Raw genomic sequence first — 20,083 nt, 5'->3', positions numbered from 1 at the left:
TGTTGCCACTGACAACGAGAGCCGAATAAAAGCAAGTCAGAGGGCTTCCCTGGTGGCGCAGTGGTTGAGAGTCCGCCTGCAGATGCAGGGGACACGGGTTCGTGCCCCGGTCCGGGAAGATCCCACATACCGTGGAGCGGCTGGGCCCGTGAGCCATGGCCGCTGAGCCTGCACGTCCGGAGCCTGTGCTCCGCAGTGGGAGAGGCCACACCAGTGAGAGGCCCGCATACCGCAAAAAAAAAAAAAAAAAAAATGCAGGTCAGATATGAGCTGAACCCTGAAACCAAATCATTCACCAAGGTCACGATTGGTTTAGAAATTTGGGCTGTTTCCTTCCTGTCCCTTGCCACCAATTTATGGCATTTCCCCCTTGTAGTTTGCAGTCGGCTGGGCCCTGAGCCACATAAGACTGTTTTTAATGGCAAAATCTTCAAAGCTGTACTTAAAATATTTGCATCGTAAAGTCCCTCATGGAAGCCAAACTTCAGTTTCAGAAGGAGCCTCCTAGCAAGCAGCACTTGCCTTCAGAGAAGGGAGAAGGGCTCCTGCCCTGACACCACCTTCTAGCCGCTGATCCAAGAGCTGATGACACCCCAGGAGGAGACTCAGATCATCATGAGACTTTGCAGATGCAGAGATGGGAACAAACTCCAAACGGTTTTTCTAAGCCAACAACAGTGCAAGGTGACTCAGCAGTTAGTTGAGCAATTCAAAAGAGCGCTTTTTTTCACACATTTAATTGATCCTGTGAGGAAATAAATGTTAAGGATGAAAGAGGAGTAAGTGTTCAGCTTCACAGTGGGAAGTCTTGGTCCTTGTTTCTTGCACTTTTCTCCCGTGTCCGGAATGAAATAGACACATCTAGGGAGTGACAGGCCAGCGCACCGATAACTCGCTTTAAAAAATAAAAAATGAGGAGATAAAAACTGATCATTGAAATTTAAACTCAGAAAGAAAGAAAAAAAAAAAAAACTCACGAGGAAACGCAATTACTCTCTTTAGCAAAGACATTTGATCTTATCTGACTCATAATGGAATCCTTCATAAAAATCAAATTCTCCACTATAGGGTTTAATCTAAAAAAACTACATTTATGGACAAAGGGCACCCATCGATTTTTCCTTTGCTGAATATGAAAGCTGAGGGAAAAGGAAAAGGAGGCAGAGGAAGATGTATGCTGACCGGGAAGATGATGAATTTTGGAGGGAACAACCCGTCTAACGGGAAAATAAGCTCCTTCTGTGCGGAAGGCAATGATAATCCCACCTTTTCTCTATGAAATCTGAAGTAAAATATGTTTCTTGTTCAAAAAAAAAAAAAAGCTTATGCTCAGAATTACAACCTTCATCCTCCTTGCATTAAAAAAAAAAGTCAATTTAATTCAACCAGCTTTGTGATCTAATCATTACTCAGAGCTGAAGATGGTTTTTCCATTAAAGTCTCTCCATCATTCTCACTTTCTGACCTGTGAACATTCTTATTAGCTGCCTTATTAAGATGATATCCTGTCTCTGAAGTAAGAAAAGATTATCTCCTTGCCTGACATGTCATTGTCAGAGTAATCTTTGTTAAAAAAAAAAAGAAGAAAAGAACTGATTGTTAAATAGACATTTAAATGTACAGCACACCATGTCGTACAAGGACATCCACGATGGGACAAGCGTGATGGAACCTCAGTCACTTCCTCTGCCAGGACCAGCAAACAGAGCCAGAAACAAATTACTATCTGCTTAAGCTCAGGTTGGTATCAACTGGAGGTAAGACTTGGGTTTTAAGAATGAAATAAGGGACACATGAAAATAACCAGCTAAATATACAATTACATACGCATTTCACATCTGCTGCATGTGCCTGTCATGTGTATAGACGAACAACGTCTACTCCCTAATGAAAACAATCGGAGAAGGGGAGCAGCCCAGGAGATGAGTGCCCTTTTGGGGTGAGTGATGTGGACAGAGAAGCCTCCAGACCCCTGGTCTCTTCTTCCCTCTGGCCTCGTGTTCAGACTCATGGTAGCAGATCATGACAAAGCCGACTGCCGCCTAAGTGGTGGTCAGCAATCTTTGCTTATTTTCTGCCCTTATTCAAAAAGGGTTTGCAACAAAACCAACGGCCCCCGCTCGATGAAACAAAATTCATTTGGTTTACTGTCTCGGAGTTGATAGATTTGACTTCCTTAGCAGAAAACCTGAGGAGCCCGGGTCCATCTCTCTTTCCTTTTAGTGAGATACCTGGGATCCGCTCACCTCTGAGCTGCCTTTGGTCTAACTGACTCCAGGGAAAGGAGGTGGGTGTGGTGCTTGAGTTACACAGACTATTGCTACATTATATAAAGTTGTTTTATAATGTATAGTTACATATACATATTTATAAGACTATCTGTAGTCCTAATGGCCTAAGAGAGGCGATAACAGGGGGACCACGTTTTCTGAGGGACACTTGAGTGACTGCACCTCCATCCTTAGCTGTGTGAGGGCCTTGGGGTTGCCACCTGCACCCTTTCCTGACTTGAGACTTCTCCCTGTGGACACACGCTCCCTCTGGTCCCAGCAAGTCCTTGTGAGATGTGCTGGAGCAGAGGCCAGTTCATTTAGACAAGATTGCTTCATCGGGCATATTCTCACCTCTGTGCTGACCCACGTCTATTTCTCCACCTCTTCTCTGTGTGGCTCAAACTGTCAGTTTTAATCAACAAATCCTCTGTGATTTAGGCTCCCACAACATTCAGTACTGTCTCTCTCCTCACTGTCAGTTGAGATAAACAACCTGTGAGTTTTGGCATTTGCAGCGGGCCTCCTGGTCAGTGAGAAAATTAACAAATCTGTCCATCTTCGCTTTTCTCCTTTCCCACACCTTGTAGGCATATAAGAACCAAAGACGTGTTATCTCCCTGGCTTGCTATACACCTCTCGTTACTAATCTTGAGGTGACAGAGTTTGGATGTAGTGGCAGGATAAGGGTTGCTATGGCAACCAGCTGATGCTCGGCCCTCCCTGGGAGGGCGTTTTGGACAGGTCTTTGCAAAGCCTGCCCTTTGGGTGGGGACCACGACCATAATGGTGCACAAGACCCACCCAGGGATCTAGTGCCCTTTGTGCCTTCAAAGCACCATATGAGTGTCCCTCTGGAAGAAGGAGCAAAGCCTCATTGTGTAATCTGGGAAGTAAGAACCAGGCTAGTTTGGAAGTCAGCTTGAATTTGGACTTCTCTCTGGGATCGAGGTACACACGGTCAGGACTCAAGCAGAACATTCGCCTTGTTGAAATGGTCCATAGTGCAAAGGGCAACAACGGAAAGATTACATCGCTCTCTGTATGATTATTCTTTTATTTATTCTAGTGTATCGGTTCCTCCCATTCCGAATTTCCCGGCTACTCCGGGCAGCCTGGGCCTTCCAGTGGACTCATTAATTAGGTCCTTCTCTCTTTCCTGTCCCCTCTCTCCTCAGGTGTTCAAATAAACAATCAATCACCCACTTCCGTGTCTGCACAGAAAGAGATGAGGAAACTTTCAACTTTCTCTAAATATGGAAAAAAAAATTACATCTGTTGGTAGACTAAAAAAACCCAGCTAGGAGAGTTTTCACAGGAATACTACAGACACACAGAGAACAGGAAGAAATATGCCTTTTATTAGAAGTCTCATATGTACAGGGAAAGCTGTTTCTCACAGCACAGGGGAGGCTGTGAGGAAGAGCAACTGTCGTCGGAGGTCACCACGCTTACACTGGTCACATCATTTCAACATCGCTATGTTCCGTGAACAAACAGAACCATTACACAGAAATGCGAAAGAGACGTAGGTACGGGGATGAACCCCTCACATATTTTCTAAAAAGAAGTGGACACAAAAATACAATGTGCCGGTAAAAATAAAAAATAGAAAATAGGCGTATCGGTACATGTCTTTTTTTGTCTTTTTTGTTAACACACAGTATGCTGAGCTTTCATCTCAAGCTTTTCTCACATCGGGATTTGCAGGCACTTCAGCAATCCAGCCACGGTTTACAACAGGATGTTCAGACCAACAAATGAGAAGACGGGAACACGGGAGTAACCCAGGTCCTCGTGACCCGCACGTACATTAACGTATTGACACCAGGGCAATCTTCTGTTCTCCCTGTTTGGGGACACCAGAATGTTCTGTGGCATGTGGAACAGCCTTTCTTCTTATTTACCTTTTCTATTTCATGGCAGAATTATCTTGAAACCTGGATGACATCCCCAGGCAGAGAGACAGCAGGTGGATGAACAGACAACCGTCCATTGCGACCGACTTTAAAAACCGGAGAAAGCAGGTGAGGTTCTGGAATCCCAAAGTGAGTGTCCGACTGATCTCTGCTCCATGCTAGGCCCTTCCTGCCACCTCATCAAACAAAAACTAATTTACAAAGAATGGCTGGGATGTACTGGGCCAGACGCTCATCCTGGGAGAATTCTTTCTTTCCTTAGCTACCACCCACCGTGTCATGACACACACTGGGCCGGCGGGTGGGCAGCCCCCTGCCCCACCAGGGCTGACGCCTGTCTCCCCTGTTCCCCACGCAGAGCCATGACTCAACACACATGTGAGGGTCAGGACTGAGAGCAAGGGTATTTATACACACAGACAGAATAATCACTTTATTGGTAACACTGAGTTATAAGGCAGTTACAAAAGGACCCCCCCTGATAAACAAGACGGTGTTGGAATATGGCTTAGCTTCTTTTAGATGAAGAAACTTTCTTGTCGCAAGGGGCTGAGAGAGAAAAGGGAGACCATACTGGTTACAAAGGATTAAAAATGACTGTGCCGGGAAGTACCACGGAGTCCCAATTTCTGGTGTGTGTCACCCACTTTCATCCACCAGAGATGGAGATGTCACCTCACCTAAACTTAAAGGGAAAAAAGAGGGTCCAGCGTCACCCTTGACTTCAGGGTAATCTGTTGCCACAAGCTGTAGGGGGCGGTAACACGAAGCCACGACGTCTCCCGGGCTGGGCCAGATTCCCAGTACCTGAGAGATGCAGAGCGTACGATGCCTCGAATAGGTGATTGTCAGATGGCGGGAAGTCCTTCCATGAAACAGACACTTGGGACACAGTGGCAAAGACATTAAGGCCTTCCATCGAATTGCCCACACTGCTTAAAGGCACTAATACCAGCAACAGAAATATTCCATACTACCACTGAGGTTTCAAAAAAACTCCCAAAATACAAGTCTTCATAGGAAAATGTCCTTTATTGCATGACACGAAGAGTCTGCTCTTCTCCTTCTCAGGAATAGAAGGGTCTCCCTTTCTCAGGAGTCTGGAGTCTGTTCAGCCTGGCGACCTGAGAAGGGGAGGGGGGGACGTCCTGCCGGAAGGGCCCCTTGGGGGGGATGTGAGTGGGGTCCTGGACTTTTTTATATGAGTCATAGTTGTTGAGCCCCTCGGGGGGAGGGGGCTGCTTCTTCATCTGCTGCTCTTTCCGCCTCTGCTCCTGGCGGAGGAGCTCCTGGGTCTCCAGCATGACCCTGGCGTTGAAGCCGTGCCCGCCCAGGTAGCCGTTCCGGGAGCCTTGGTAGCTGGAATACCTGGGGTTCTCCTTGGCACTCTGGAAGCCTTCCCCAGGGGAATAGTTTTGCTCCCAAGAATCCTGGGAGACGGAGCTGGCGTTTTTCCTGCTTTGCCTAGAAAGCAAAGCCCAAAGGTGAGTGTGAGGGCTGGGAAAAGGGGAGGGAGAGAGATGGAAGGAAGGAGTGAGGGGGCAGGGCTGAGCCAAAATAGCATTGCTATATCCCAACAAACATTACAAGCAGTCCCATACATACGAACCTTCAAGGTGTGTACTTTCAATCATGCGAACGTGCGTTCGCATGTCCAATCACGGAAAGTTACTTCACGTGTCCGGCGTACATTGTCATGTGCGTGCATCCTCCACAAATGTTTGCGCTTTTGTGTACTTTACTGTACAGTACTGTGTAGAGTACAGTAGTCCAGTACCTTCATTTCAGGCCCAGGATGTCCGGAAGCGAGCGTAAAAGCAGCAGTGAGGTAGCTGGTACTACTGTACTTTTCAAGTACCGTACTGTAAGATTAAACATGTTTTCTTTATTTTGGGGGTTGGTTCGTTTTTTTTATGTATTATTTGTCTGGAAAGTATTATAAAACGATTACAGTACAGTACTATCTAGCTGACTGTGTGAGTTGGGTACCTAGGGTAACTTTGTCAGACTTACGAACACGCTCTCGGAACGGAACTTGTTCGAATGCAGGGGACTTCACTCTATTTGGTTCCAGTCACGTGCCAGACACTGGGATAGGGGAGGATGAAAACATGACTGCCCCTGGCAAGTTCAAGTCTGAGACAAGTCTGCACAAACAGTGGCTACACAGGAGAGACAGCTAACAGATTCCGCGGCTACTCAGATACAGGGTCCTCCTCCCGTGTCTGGGCGGTGCTCTCTGTTCTGCTCAGGGTGACAGCGTCTCCCGCAGTTTAGACTCATTGGCAGAACGCTGTTAGGGGCGTTACCGATTTGGCAGCTTCTACGCCAGCAATAATGTCTCGCTTTACAACATTACAATTCAGTTCTAAACAAGCCAAACAAATATTTTACACGGCTACCACCATCATGCCAGAGACGCCAGCTAATATGAAGTACGTGTGATGGATTCCGATTTGAGTTCAGTTACGAAAGCTTTAAGTCTAGACCGCTTTAGGATTAAAAAGGCAACAGGCGGTCCCTTAAAGCCCCGGCTTTTGAGTTGTATATGCCAGCAACTGACACCCTTCGGAATACAAGCTCATCAAGATTGCAGAGCCTGGACCTGTGCGGAGGAAGCACTATTTTCCTGCCCACGGTATCCTTACCCAAGCCCAGGGTTAACTTCCTCAACTCATTTTCTGTCACCCCAGGATGGGGAAATGAATCAGAGTCCTATAGAAATTTCAGCTTCTTATCCCTTCTGCCATAAAGTTGCACATCATTTTCAGGAAACGTTATTGTTTTGAAACATCTTTAATTTACTATCAAGTCTCTAGACGCTTTTATGAATTTACAATACGATTGGCTATGATAAAGTAAAACAATTTTGTGCCAGGAAGGAAGACATGCCCTAATTTTTTTTGCCTTAAAAATGGAAGAGAAGGAGCGAGAATTGAGCCGTAAAACAAAAAAATACATTGCTCCATTTATCAATAAGAAAATCATTCGGTGCCAGTATGTGTTGTTCAGCCTTTCGCATCAACACACACAACATGACAGTGTTCAGAAAGACTGGGAGAGGAAAAATAAGGTCTATGCAGCACTGGGTCTCCCACAGGAATGAAGCCATTTGCATTCCTGAACATTCAGAAGTGCTGTCAACGTGGCTTGGGATAAAATCTGCCCATTTTCCATATGACCTAAAATGTAGTCAAGGGTATTTTCAATAAGGAAGATGAACTACTGTCCAGAATCCTCCCTGGTTCTGACTCTGATTAACTGAACAGTCTACAGTATATCCAGCCTTTTAATGGGAATCGGGCCATGTGTACCGTCCGCCCAGGCAAGAATCCTTATATTTGATGGACTAGTTTATTTGCCTAAAGCACTGATTACCTTCACTTAAAGAGTCATAAATTAATCTGCTCAGAGCAATGAGTGATGGAGAGTGCCAGCATGAAACCAAGGGATTTGACATCAATCATGAAACTTTAATTAAAACAACAAACTTGTTACTGATGTTATAGCAACAACGTGGGATCCCCTCCCAGGTTAGTTATCAGTTTAAGGATAACCGGAAATAGGCTTCTTCATCCTTGGTCCACGGGGATCCACTAGCCCTGTCCATCCCCGTCTCCAACTCCATGATGCCGGAGGCTTTGCTCCACGTAATCACGTTCCGGAAGTTGCATTTTGAATCAGTCCAGGAAAAGAGTCTTTTTGTATTCAAACACACTGAGAATTCACTAACGGTTTGTTCAGGATGGAAATTATGACGATGTGGGAGAAAGAATTTCTTGAAGCTAAAATTTTCTTCAAATTAAGCAGTTTAGAGAGAAGGAAGAAGACCTCCCTGAGGTTCGAAGTAAGACACTTGAGGAAAGTACATACACACAGATATGTACACATGGATGCATGGACACACGTACACACACATACACACACACACACATGCTTCCTCAGAAAGGAAGCTAGCGTAGCAACAAGCTCTTGATTAAAGAAGAGGACAAGAAATGAGCAGGTTGTAGAGAAACACAAGAAAGCAGCAGACAGAGAGTTTCCTCCCCTGGAAGATGAGGCACGCAGGCGTGGAGCACAGTGTGAGAGAGGCTGGGCATCCCGCGGACACAGATCCAGCCCTGGGTCTGCGCGTGTGGCTGTGTGAGCCTGGGAGGGTTATCCTCCCTGGGCCCAAGGTGCATCATCTGTGAAACAGGCATAATCTCTAATCTCATAGGGTTCTGGGGAGAAATAAATGAAATCACAGACGTAAAATGCTCACAAAAGTGTGGCATATAGTACATGGCTCACTACTGGGTGACTTTCAAGTGACTTTGCCTCCAATAATTAGGCTCTGGGTTTGGGAGGGCATCTTTCTGACCAAGGGAAAAAAATAAACAAAAAGTTCAGCTTTCTGTCCTTTGTCTGAAGGGTTGGTAGAGATCAGGGAGCAGAGAAAGGCACCAAAGACTAACTGGAGAACCCTCACTCAGGGAAGCAACTCACAAACACGTCCCAGAGTTAGAATCAGAAGCCAGCTTCCCACTGTCCCAGCATTGCTCAAAGGCCACGAATAACCACTGGAGCAACAAAGCATCATTCCTTCCAATGAATGTCTTTACAGTCAACACGCAGGTTTGTTGGGTCCTGGAATGCGCTCACTGGAGACTCGTGAGTCGACCCAAAGCACGGACCCTGGTGTGGCAATAACTCCCTCTTAGTGATGATGCCTGAAGACCACTGTCATGTACAGGACACCCAGCAAAGCCCCAGCGCCTGAGGAAAGCCGTCAGTCACTGCGCTGAGGAGGACACGCAAGGGTGAAGAAAGACAGACCACAGCTGACAAGGTGAGAGGCAGTCAAGACACGTAATAAACGGGCCTGTGGGGGAGACTGAGTCAGGGCGTGGAGACACAGCCGGGAAGCAAGGTGGATGAGCAGGAAGCCACCAATGGCAGGAGGAAAGACGCAGAGGAAAGGTAAAGAAAAGCATTCAACAAAGAATCTTGAGTATGTTTTTCTATCAGTGACTATGACCCAACATATTTTTCTACTAGATTTAGAGCTGCCTTTTGGATACGAAGGAACTAAGCTAGGCATTTTTAAAAGGATTTAAAAAAAAAAAGTAAAACAGAAAAAAGAAAACTAATTTAGGAATACAAAAATAAAAAAGGAATCCTCCTCTGATTGAGAATTAAGCGTATGGCCACTCGTGTCCCCTTCCCCCGATCTCGTGTTACCACCTGGCCAGTGTTTCTTACTGACATTTCACGGTGCAACCTGAATTCTGCCTATAGGTTTCCTTAATCACAGTGAGAATTTACAAACCCCTCTGGTCCGTATACATCCCTCTAATTCAAACCACCTCACCTAGTGCGCCTGATACAGAGTCTCGACCATTTGTTTTCTTTTATGCTCCACTTTGCAACTGAACCCTTTGTGTGTGCGTGAAATCGTTTTGGTATCAAATGCCACAGCAACTTGCTCGGACCAAAGTCCACTAATTGTCCACATCCGAAGAGCTGAGGTCAAGTGTCTTTGAAGAATATCACATGTCAGAAACGGGGATTCGCCTCCAGCTCGTGCGGGTCATAGCCCCCCTCCGATCTCCAGCCTCTGGCTGAGTGAGGTTCCCTGCAAGGAACCAAGCTGTGTGCAAGGCCCTGCATTCCTAATTCCCTCACTCAGAGATGTACGTTGGGGAATTACAGTTGACCCTTGAACCGCATGGGTTTCAACTGCACGGATCCACTTGTACATGGATATTTTCCAAGAGTAAATACCTCAGGACGACAGGGCCTGTGGTTGGTTGAATCCATGGACACAGAGGAGTTGTGGATGGAACCATGGATACAGAGGGCTGACAATACGTTATATGCAAATTAACTCCCCCCACTGTACTCTAAAAGAAGTGAATGTGATGTACAGGCCGACCAGCCCCACTCACCTAAACTCACACAGCTCTTTAATTTTAAGATTTCTACTTTTCTCCTATCCGCACAGAATAAAATGGCTAATAGTAAGGGAGTTATAAATGACCAGAGGGAAAGTTCTGGTTCTTTAGGGAAACACTAACTGACAGCAATAGTCCCAGCAGCGGCAAGCCGCTGGTCCATGGAATTCCAGGTGCCTCTGCCTGTGCTTCAGGGGGAGAGGAGGGAGAGAAGCACAGAGGACGGGAGAGCTGGAGAGGGTTAGGGGTGGAGACGGAGAGGGGGCGCCAGGATGAAAGGATCCGTTTGGAGAACTAAGCGACTTTGGAAGGTGAGCGGGAGTAATCCGGTGCACCTGCCTTTCTCTGGTCCTCTTCCCGAGGATGGGGCCCCAGAGTCTCTCCTCCCACCGGGCCCTCCCGCCCCATCCCCCCTCCTTCCCTTCCCTAGTCCTGGCCATTTCCCATCTCACTTTCTTCTTACACACACATTATGAGAACTCTCCTCCATTTCTTACAAATACTGTCAAACACAACTAAAATATAAGAAGCCAAACATTTTGCCAGTAAGATAAGATCACAGCCCCTGCGCGGACAACACCATCCGCGTGGGCCGTGATGCACAACGGCCACTGCGTGGCTGGGACAGCAGGGCCACGTCACGCGTGTCAGGTCATCCCCATCATCACGCTCATCTTTCTGACGGAAGGCAAGCTGACAGGCTGCAAGAAGGGAGCTTACACAGCAGAAGCTTTTTGCGTAATCCTTGAAGTGTTGCCCATTTGATGCTCCGGGGTGATTCAGGCGGTGGCCTCCCCCCAAGTGCTAAGGGCAGCAGAGCACAGAGACCTTTATGTCCATATCTGCTCGCGTTCCCAATGTGAGCACCAAAGCCCTCGGTGGCAAAGAGCATTACAACATAGTGGTTTAGGGTCGGGGCTGGGCAGGGTGGGGTTTGAATTCTGGTGGAATTACGTACTAGTGTGGGACCTTGAGGGGCGTACCTTAATTTCTCTGAGTTGTTTCCTTGTAAGACGTGCTCTCCAAGGTCTTGTCTAGACCTAAACTTCAATGACTCTTGCCTAGAGTGGGCTAAATAACTGTTAGTTATGCTCCCATGTAAAAGAAAGGATACTTCCGTACTCAAAGGAGACACAGTTTACGGATTGGGAGAGGACAGCTGAGTGATCGAGTTCCCACACTAGGCAGTGCCCCTCCTGGTACAGAGCTGCACTCACACCACGTGGGCGTGGCTGACCCGGGTCAGTGCAGTGAAGTCCCCCGGGCCTGTTATGGTGGTTATTTAACATTAAAAGGACTCCCCTTTATTAGAATCAGGATCACTTTTATATCAGTCGGTCAACTTTGCCCCACCCCAGCACTCTTCTCCCCCATATTCAAAATGGTCTACTTGATATAAACATGGTAAGTAGACCGTTTTCCACCCAAAATGTTTTTGTCACCTGGTTTTGAAATCGTGTTCCGTACAAACGCCTGTAAGAATTGTGATGATAGGAGTGACTTCTTTGGGGAAGTTTGGAAAGCTGAATGGTTTTAAACACTTTCATTATTTACAATACTTAGACGGAAAATGGCTATTTCAATGTCTTAGGGCGCCGTTACCTGAGGGCTCTCAGGCCTTTGGCAGAGAAGCCCTGGGGCAGAGGGGCCTCCACGTGGGGAGCCCGGCAGGGAAACCCTTCTGGCTCAGCCATCAGCTAGGCAAGTGGACATCCCGGGACTCTCTGAGGTTCAACACTGAGCAGAAGCAAGGATGGCAGGACGGCAAGAGAGGCAGGTTTGGGACCACTGATCCCCCTTAGATACGGTGCCTGGAGCATTTAGCCCCTATCCTTTTGGAGAAGTCTAGATTTACAAGATATCACTTATCCTAGTTACCCCTGAGCTGAGCAAAGTTCTCTTTCAATTTCTCAGTTGAGGAATCTGTCTCCAGCCCCATGGGAGGTCGCAGAACCAACACGGTAAGTCCCCTACATACGAACCTCCAAGTTGCGAAGATGTGAACCTGCATCTGGTTCCAGCAAGGAACCAGAACCTGTGCCGTCAACGACAGGCGTGAGGGACATGGCAGCTCGCCCTCCGTCTCCTATCGCTGACGATCCTTCAGCTCTACCGCCTCCCACCTCCTCTCCCTCCTCCAGTCCGTACCTCTTCTTGCCTGTTCACCCGATGCCAGCCCCTGGATGCCAGCTGCTGTACGACTGTACTTTTCAAGGTACTGTACTGTAAGATTAAAGATGTTTATTTTTTGTCTTTTAGGTATCATGTGTGTGAAAAGTATTCTAAACCTATTACAGTGCAGTACTGTGTAGCTGATTGTGTTAGTTGGGTACCTAGGCTAACTTTGTTGGTCTTATGAACAAATTGGACTTACAAACGTGCTCTCAGAACGGAACTCGTTCATACGTAGGGGACTTACTGTACCAGAACCCAGGTCTGATCCCTAAGACCAGTCCTCGTGGATCAAGCCACTTCAGGTCCAGTGAGGGAGCTGTCTGGTGAAGGTGTGGGCATCTCCTAAAACACCTCCCTCCAGGTCTCCCTGCCACGTGGTAAGGTGGGCTCTAAGTAAGCGATGATTCCCACCATCTACGCGCGGTTCTTCGTCATTGGAGAAAGTGCACTGGGGAGGAGGGATTTCCCAAGGGACAAGGACAGGGAGGATGGCGACACGCGGGGGGTGCGCGTGGGGTGCTCGTACCGGGGCAGGGAGCTGTACTGGCGCTGGGCCTGCTGGAAGCTCTCACGTTCTTCCTGCCGTTGCCGCTGCATCTGGACCTCCACCGACACCGAGTGCCGGCCGCTCTGCGCCGACGGTCTGGAGTTGGGCTGCAGGGGGAAAACGCAACACGAGTCACGAGAAAGGAATTACGAATATCACAGGACCGGTGACTGTTTCCATTCTCATAGACTGACTTAGAAACAATTTTCAACTTCCGTGAATTTCTTAAAAATCAAGTGCAATTTTCTCAGGAGGCATCTCACTGATCTCGTGAGCCCCAAATACCCCATCATCCTAAATTTTAATTACGGCTTTAGAATGGTTTAAAATTGAGACGTCCACCTTTCTAGTCTGCCTAAGTGAGGTTTGGTAAATACTGACATTAGACACTAGTTTACATCCCTTGTATATACAGCAAATACAGGGGAGTAAGGCTGCTCAGAAATCCAGAAGTAATGCCAAAAAATATAAGATTTGCTACAATAATTCACAACAGTGGGAAAGTCCAAGGGTACACACTTGGAAGTTGGCCATGCTGGTGAACATTTTCGGTAGTTATGTATTTTACTCTAGCAGTAGGATACAATGTAGCTGATTCCCCTTTTATTAAAGGCTGACAGCTAAATTTTGAACCAAAATTAGTTGAAACTAGGCTGTGTTCACCACGTACAGGTCCTCCAATCCACGGATGGCAGCCACATGCGAACAGAAACACTTATCAGAAGAATGAATCTGCAAGCTAACAGCTACTGGAATTGCTTATGAAAGAACACATTTTGCCTTAGTTATGAGGATATGGCATTTTTACCTAGGTTAATTATACGCTACAGAGAAATTTTCCATCCTCTGGCTAAATACTTTGGTCAGCAGGTCATCTGCTCATTGCTGCCACTGACCAAAACCAGACCTTGGGTGATACATGATGCTGGGCCCCTGTGGATGCTTTAGCTTCTCCCCATCAGCGTTTAGCTCACCTTCGAGATCCAGCCTTTTGAAAGTAGCTCCACTCAAAATAGACAACGATGCCTCTAACTTTACAAAAAGCTGACAATGGTTGATCACAGCATCAATGGCAGTCACTCTTAAGTACTCCTTTTTAGTGCTCGCCAACCTCTGCCCCCTTTGTGTTATGCAACACTGTGCAATAGGCTTATTCTGAATGAAGGCTGTCTCTTATAAACAAGTTATTGATTTTCTTTTAGAGTTGAAGCCAATGAGAGACCTGGGCTCAATAATCATTTTCTGAAATCATGAGAGTCTCAGCCTTCGTTTGGAGCGTGGTAAGATAACACGTGGTTTGTTCCTTAAAGAGTGGCTCCTCTGGTTGGCTTTTGTGTGAAGAGAAAGAAAGCAATCTCTATTGTCCCCTTTCTGCCTAGCTAGCATATCCCATTTGTTGGTAAGCAATGATGAGGCAATGTGCAGGACAAAATTTCAAAGCATATGTACATCATCAGCGAGCATATTAAAAATATCCCGATACAAAAATAATGGGCAAAGAGGTTAGGCTTTACAATACCCCGGTCTCTAAGAGTGGATGTTTATAACCACACGCCTTGGAACAAACGTGTGTTCGGAGACCCACTCCACAACACCGTTCAAAGAAAACACATTGCCGAGTGAGCTCTGCTTATACAAACAGAGCATGAAGCAATTGTTCATCGACAACATTAAGCAGACAGACAGTTTCTTCCATGACCCTTGATGAGGCTGGCCCTGAAGAGCACTGAGCTGACCTATTATCGGTGGGGAGCCTGGGGAAGGGCCACTGGACGGGGAAAGTGAAGCAAGGAAATACGCCTTCGAAAAGAACCCCATTTTCCTTTCCTTTACAGCCCGTCTAAGCTACACACATGTGTCAAACAGTCTTGAAAGGCCTGGCATTCTGCTGCAGGATTTAGTAACCAGCTTTTCAAGCTCCCGCCGTTCTGTGACACACTGCTTGTGGAGCTGTGAAAAGAAAATGCGAGGTCTTGTAGAAAGGTGTTTCTCCCAGAGGCCTGAAAATTTGATTCTGACGGAGGAAAGAAAAAAAAAAAAGTTGAAGGGCTTTTGCTTCCGCTACTGTGCGTTTTCTGATTTTCTGATACTGTTTATCAGTGGCACATCTGGTGGATCTGGATGAACCCCAGTAATGAAATTATCATGGGATCCGAAGACTTAGAATGAGGGAATGAGTTTGGAATCAGCAAACTGACATATTTCATTCTGTTTGCTCACTCTGATGAAATAAAAACCTCAGCCTTACTATTAATATTTTACTCTCTTTCTCTTTTCAGAGCATGCAAAAGAGTAGGTTATTAGAAAGAATCACCGGGACTTCCCTGGTGACGCAGTGGTTAAGAATCCGCCTGCCAGTGCAGGGTACACAGGTTCGATCCCTGGTCAGGGAAGAGCCCACATGGCGCGGAGCAACAAAGCCCGTGTGCCACAACTACTGAGCCTGTGCTCTAGAGCCCGCACACCTCGACGAAGGGTAGCCCCCGCTCGCTGCAACTAGAGAAAGCCAGAAAGCCCGGGTGCAGCATCGAAGCCACCACGCAGCCAAAAAAAAAAAGAAAAGAAAAGAAAGAAAGAATCACCCTTAGTTTTAGGATGAAAGTTGACTGGGCTGCAGATTTCAAGGAAGATTGTGTGCATGACGGGTCCAGAGGAACAATGAGAGAAGGTCGTCCTGGCAAGTTTTCTACTTGGCCTGAATCAAAAATAACCTGATTCATGATTTCGATGAAGATCTCGTAAAAACGTAAATTGTGGGAACAGTCTTACCACCGACAGCCCCAACTTTAAGATACTGTGGTTTTGTGGTTTTCATCCCTACGGCAAAAATAGAAAAATGTATCTAGAGTCCAAAATCACAAAAATAAAGGTAGAAATGAAGAAAGAGATCAGGTTTAACCCCAGAGAGAAGGGCATGTTTTCGGATAAAACAGCATCAGCAACTACAACAACAAAGCAACATCTATACAGGGAAACACGCAGGGAACACATAATTGTAATGAGTCCAGAGATTCGCCAGACAGCAAGGCAATAGCTCAGCTTTGAAAGTGCAAATCATAAATAACCCCAGCCTTGTTTGTGATGAAACTGGTGACAAGCAGCTACCTTTTAAGTAAAAAAATAGCCCAGGTTGCCAAGGCCATAATAATGACAGAGGTTATAAGACAGAAGTATATACATGATTATCTCTTACACAATACACCGGAGAACCACGATACGTGACTGTCTTCATGGCTTCTGTTTAAAACCACAAGTGAAAATGATGCAGGTTGCTTTTGTAAATGAGCTGCAAAGTACTGGTCTTTATTGTGATTATGAAGAGATACGATTTATATTATATAAAAAATTACATAAAGCTTCGAAAGCTGCACAGTTTTGGTATCACTAACGTAGAACAAAATATTGAAAATATCTTCTGTACAGTGTTTCACTCAATTAAGTCCTTACGCATTTCTCTCCATTAAGTAAAAATCATCCTTATTTTTCCAAAATAAAAATAGACAATACAAAAAATAAAAATACAAAAGCCAAACTGTTAATAGACTAAAGAAAGAACAAAAATAAATGTATACTGTACAAAGTTTCAGTACTAATTTGAACTAGGTGGTATTATAAGATTTTTAGAGCTTCGTATAAAAGTGTGTGTCTCTTATGAAATAAAATTCATTAGTTTTATTAATATTTAATACTGCTTAAATAATCGAATTTTTCTTCACATAGATAAGAAAAAGAGCATGTATGCATATGTGTGTGTGCACTTGTATATATTCACACATACACATATATGTAATAGTCTTATGAATGAGAATTTAGGGTGGGTTTTCTACTTAAATAATGAATACTAAAAAATTTCAAATGTTAACATATGTCCAGGGCATGTAGAGAAAACAAAAATAAAATACAAGAAGTTTCTGTGCTTTGGATGAAAACCTATGGTGAAGATGATGATAATGATAAAACAAAGAACAATGATATCCCTTGAGATTTAAAGTCCTGATTTTAGTAATTCAAATGCACTGCAATCCTAGTATGAATTCCACATTCTGATAACAAATAGTCACTTAATCGTGTTAAGAGTGTAAGTTGTTTACTCTGTTTAAAAGTGGCCATTGCTAATATTGGTAATGATTTTCTATAGAGGACTTACTGCCAACCTCTAATCCAAATAAAGTTAACTTTTGTCTCTGGATCCTGTCCTCCCTGCCCTCCCCTCTACCCATCACACACTGTACTTACACAGCTATCGATTGAACTCTGTGGGTTCTGAATGTTGAAAAGCTTAATTGCTACTAATGATGTGAGTAATGGTTGAAAAATTGCCACACATACCAATTTCCCTCATCAAGATTTTATAAATATGTGTTTTGGTCTTAACACACTATTTGTCTTCTTCTCATCTTTCCCAACCAGGGTTTGGATCTATTTTCCCATCTTAATCAGCAAGTAGGTTGAAAATAAAGGAGCAGCCCTCCAGTGTCCCTCACTGATGGGTGGCAGGCAGGCTCATGCACTTCACCACTGGAGGGTTCTGTGGGTAGAACAGCTCATGGGTCATGGAGGCTTTGGCTGGGAGGGTGGTCATGGGACTCCAAGAAAAGGGTCTATTCTGCAGCAGCACAGAGACACCCTTGCCAAAACTAGAGGGCACCCCTTTGCTGCAAGAATGGTTTCCTCCAGGTGGATTTTCAAGAGAGGTGATCGCCACTCAATTTGAACTGGAGTAACATTACACACAGCAAGGCTATCAACTAAGAAGGTATTTCTTGAGTCCAGGCGTGGAGACCCATTAGGAGGAAATGACAGCAGATACCTCTGAAGTCTTAAAGAAAGGAAGACAGGGCTTCCCTGGTGGCGCAGTGGTTGAGAGTCTGCCTGCCGATGCAGGGGACATGGGTTCGTGCCCCGGTCCGGGAAGATCCCACATGCCGCAGAGCAGCTGGGCCCGTGAGCCATGACCGCTGAGCCTGCGCGTCCGGAGCCTGTTGCTCCGCAACGGGAGAGGCCATAACAGTGAGAGGCCCGCGTACCACAAAAAAAAAAAAAAAAGGAAGACAAAAAGAGAAGCATCATCTGCTCAAATTCCCCAGGTCCAGGGAAGGCAGTCTAGGGGTGCAGGATGGCTGTGCAGTGTGACTGGCCCTCTTACGAAATCAGGCAAGAACCTAAATGGGAAAGGGGTGTTGTTAAAAGTCCAAGGCAGGAAAATGGAGAAAGGGACAGATTTTTTTAAAATTTGTTTAAGGACAGACAGCTAGGAAGAAAGCTTGGGGGAGAACAGGATATTCATATCCTGGAGGATCAATTTTCTATCTGAAGGACTAAACTGCTTTCAGTCACTACCCACCCAGGATGGAAGGGATTTAGCAATACAGCTATTAAAAGCTCCATTATCCCATCCATCAACAGTCTCAGCCAGTAAGTCTGCTTGTGGGCAACACTCAGGTATCTGTACAGTTTTAACAGCATACTGTGCTTAGGTCTGCAGCCTGCAATTTAATTCTTTTAAAAGCAACACTAAGTCCTGTCCATATCTGAGCTCTGTGATAATAACCCTAACGTCAGCTATTGTTCCATTATCTTAAGAAAGATTTACAGCAACTTGCTGCTTTATTTATGCTGCACCTGGCCCTGCTTTGGGGGAAGAAGTTGCTTTTTCTTCTTCTTTTACTCAGCTTGGGAGAGAATTCACTTCAGTTATGGAGCTAAGGAAATGTCCTGGGCCTCTGCTCATCGAAGGACCTTTGGTGCCACAAATCAGCTCCCTCAGGCCCAAACGTTATTTTGAACAGAAGCCCAGGAACAGGTGCGTACTGTTCTGCTAGAGTAGAGAGAACATTGTGAAAATGGATAAGTTGAAAAGGGCCCCTTGGAAGAATTTTCTGCAGCATCTCTCTCTGTATGTAAAGTCATTGGCCTGGATATTTTTCTAAATGATACATCTGACTGCACTTCATGTGTGGGCATTTCTGACAAGCGGGGCAATTTCAATTCATATGGTCTAAGCTGTACACACAGCTTGAAGATGGGCTTGTGGTTCCTTAACACTAAAATGATTACAAATAATTCCAGTGGGTGAGATCATGGCCTCATCCTTTCCAAACACAGTGATCTTTCAAGGTCAGAATACATACGGGAAAAGAATCAAGATTCCAAGATATTCAAAGCTCATTTTGTAAAACAGATCATAAAAACTACAGGCTACGTTACATTTTGAACAACTGAGCAGCTCTTCATAAGGCAACAATGGGAATTTGTATGAAAATTAATACACCGAGTAGAATTACAGTCACTTTACACTCATTTACACGATCTGTAGAATGGAGAGTACACAGCAAGATCCCAATTGTTTGATAAATGAATGAATGAATAAATAAATAAATAAATGGAGAAGGTCAACTTCTGACCCACAATTTAGGAAATTATTCCATTCCCAAGGTAATCAGCTTGTCATCCAAATAATTCCCCACTCAATCATTACAGGAAATGATCATACAAGCCAAGTTGTCCATCTGAAGTTGCTACGGCATTTTGATATACAATAATTTGGCCTATGACCTTCAGTAGTTGAGTTTCCTAACGTACAAGACATTCTCAAACATTTTTTTCCCAACATGATTGCTCATATTAAGCAGATAACATAGAAACATGTGCCAAAATATTCATGCCCCTCAATAAAAAAAACTTAGAAAGAAACCTAATGGATACCAAATGGTTGCCACATCTCCTAGCGCAAAACTTCCAGAGCTAAAAAGGAGGAAATGCTCATTTAGCCTCCAACAAACCTGGAGATCTTGCATGTGGATAACTAACCAGAAATAATTCCAATTAATTTTAGTTCCCAAAGATAGATCCCTCTGTTTCTCAAAGTTGTATATTTAAAATATTTTCCAACTTCAAAGAGGTGTTCTTTCAAGCTTTTTTGTGCCCACCCACCCACAATCAATTTGGGTGTGGTTACTCTGTGTTCAGTAGTCCCTGCATCCCCTTCTCAAGACTGTAAAAGTACGCCTTTCCTTTGTATCAGCTCCACTGTAGGATCCTAAGGGCATTCTTTCTTTGTTTTCCAGAACCAAACACAATAACAGAACATAATCAACACTCAAGAAATTTGGTGAGTTAAATGATTAATTACGGATTAAGACACGCTGGTTGGATAATCCACATTCCCTGGTAAAGTAAAATGGCGCGACGCTGCCCCTCCTGGGCTGGACGAGGAGTGAAAAGCCCTTGGAGGGC

At 45.2% G+C, this 20,083-nt stretch overlaps 1 protein-coding gene across 10 annotated transcripts in view; it reads right to left on the bottom strand.

The window, feature by feature from the left end:
- Window positions 1–4,348: 4,348 nt before the first annotated feature.
- PARD3 (par-3 family cell polarity regulator) overlaps window positions 4,349–20,083 on the bottom strand; it is a 634,176-nt gene continuing 618,441 nt past the window's right edge. For all 10 annotated transcript variants that reach the window (XM_082847455.1, XM_082847464.1, XM_082847462.1 and 7 more), the window contains 2 exons: window positions 12,827–12,954; window positions 4,349–5,653 (listed from right to left, as the gene is read on the bottom strand). In XM_082847455.1, coding sequence (XP_082703581.1) covers window positions 5,257–5,653; window positions 12,827–12,954 — 525 coding nt within the window. In that variant the 3' untranslated portion in view covers window positions 4,349–5,256. The remainder of the gene's footprint in view (window positions 5,654–12,826; window positions 12,955–20,083) is intronic.

Source organism: Leucopleurus acutus, assembly GCF_964270905.1.
Source record: "Leucopleurus acutus genome assembly, chromosome: 1".
Taxonomy (NCBI): domain Eukaryota; kingdom Metazoa; phylum Chordata; class Mammalia; order Artiodactyla; family Delphinidae; genus Leucopleurus; species Leucopleurus acutus.
The sequence above is the reverse complement of the archived record's forward strand: the minus strand, read 5'-3'. Positions and strand labels throughout refer to the sequence as shown.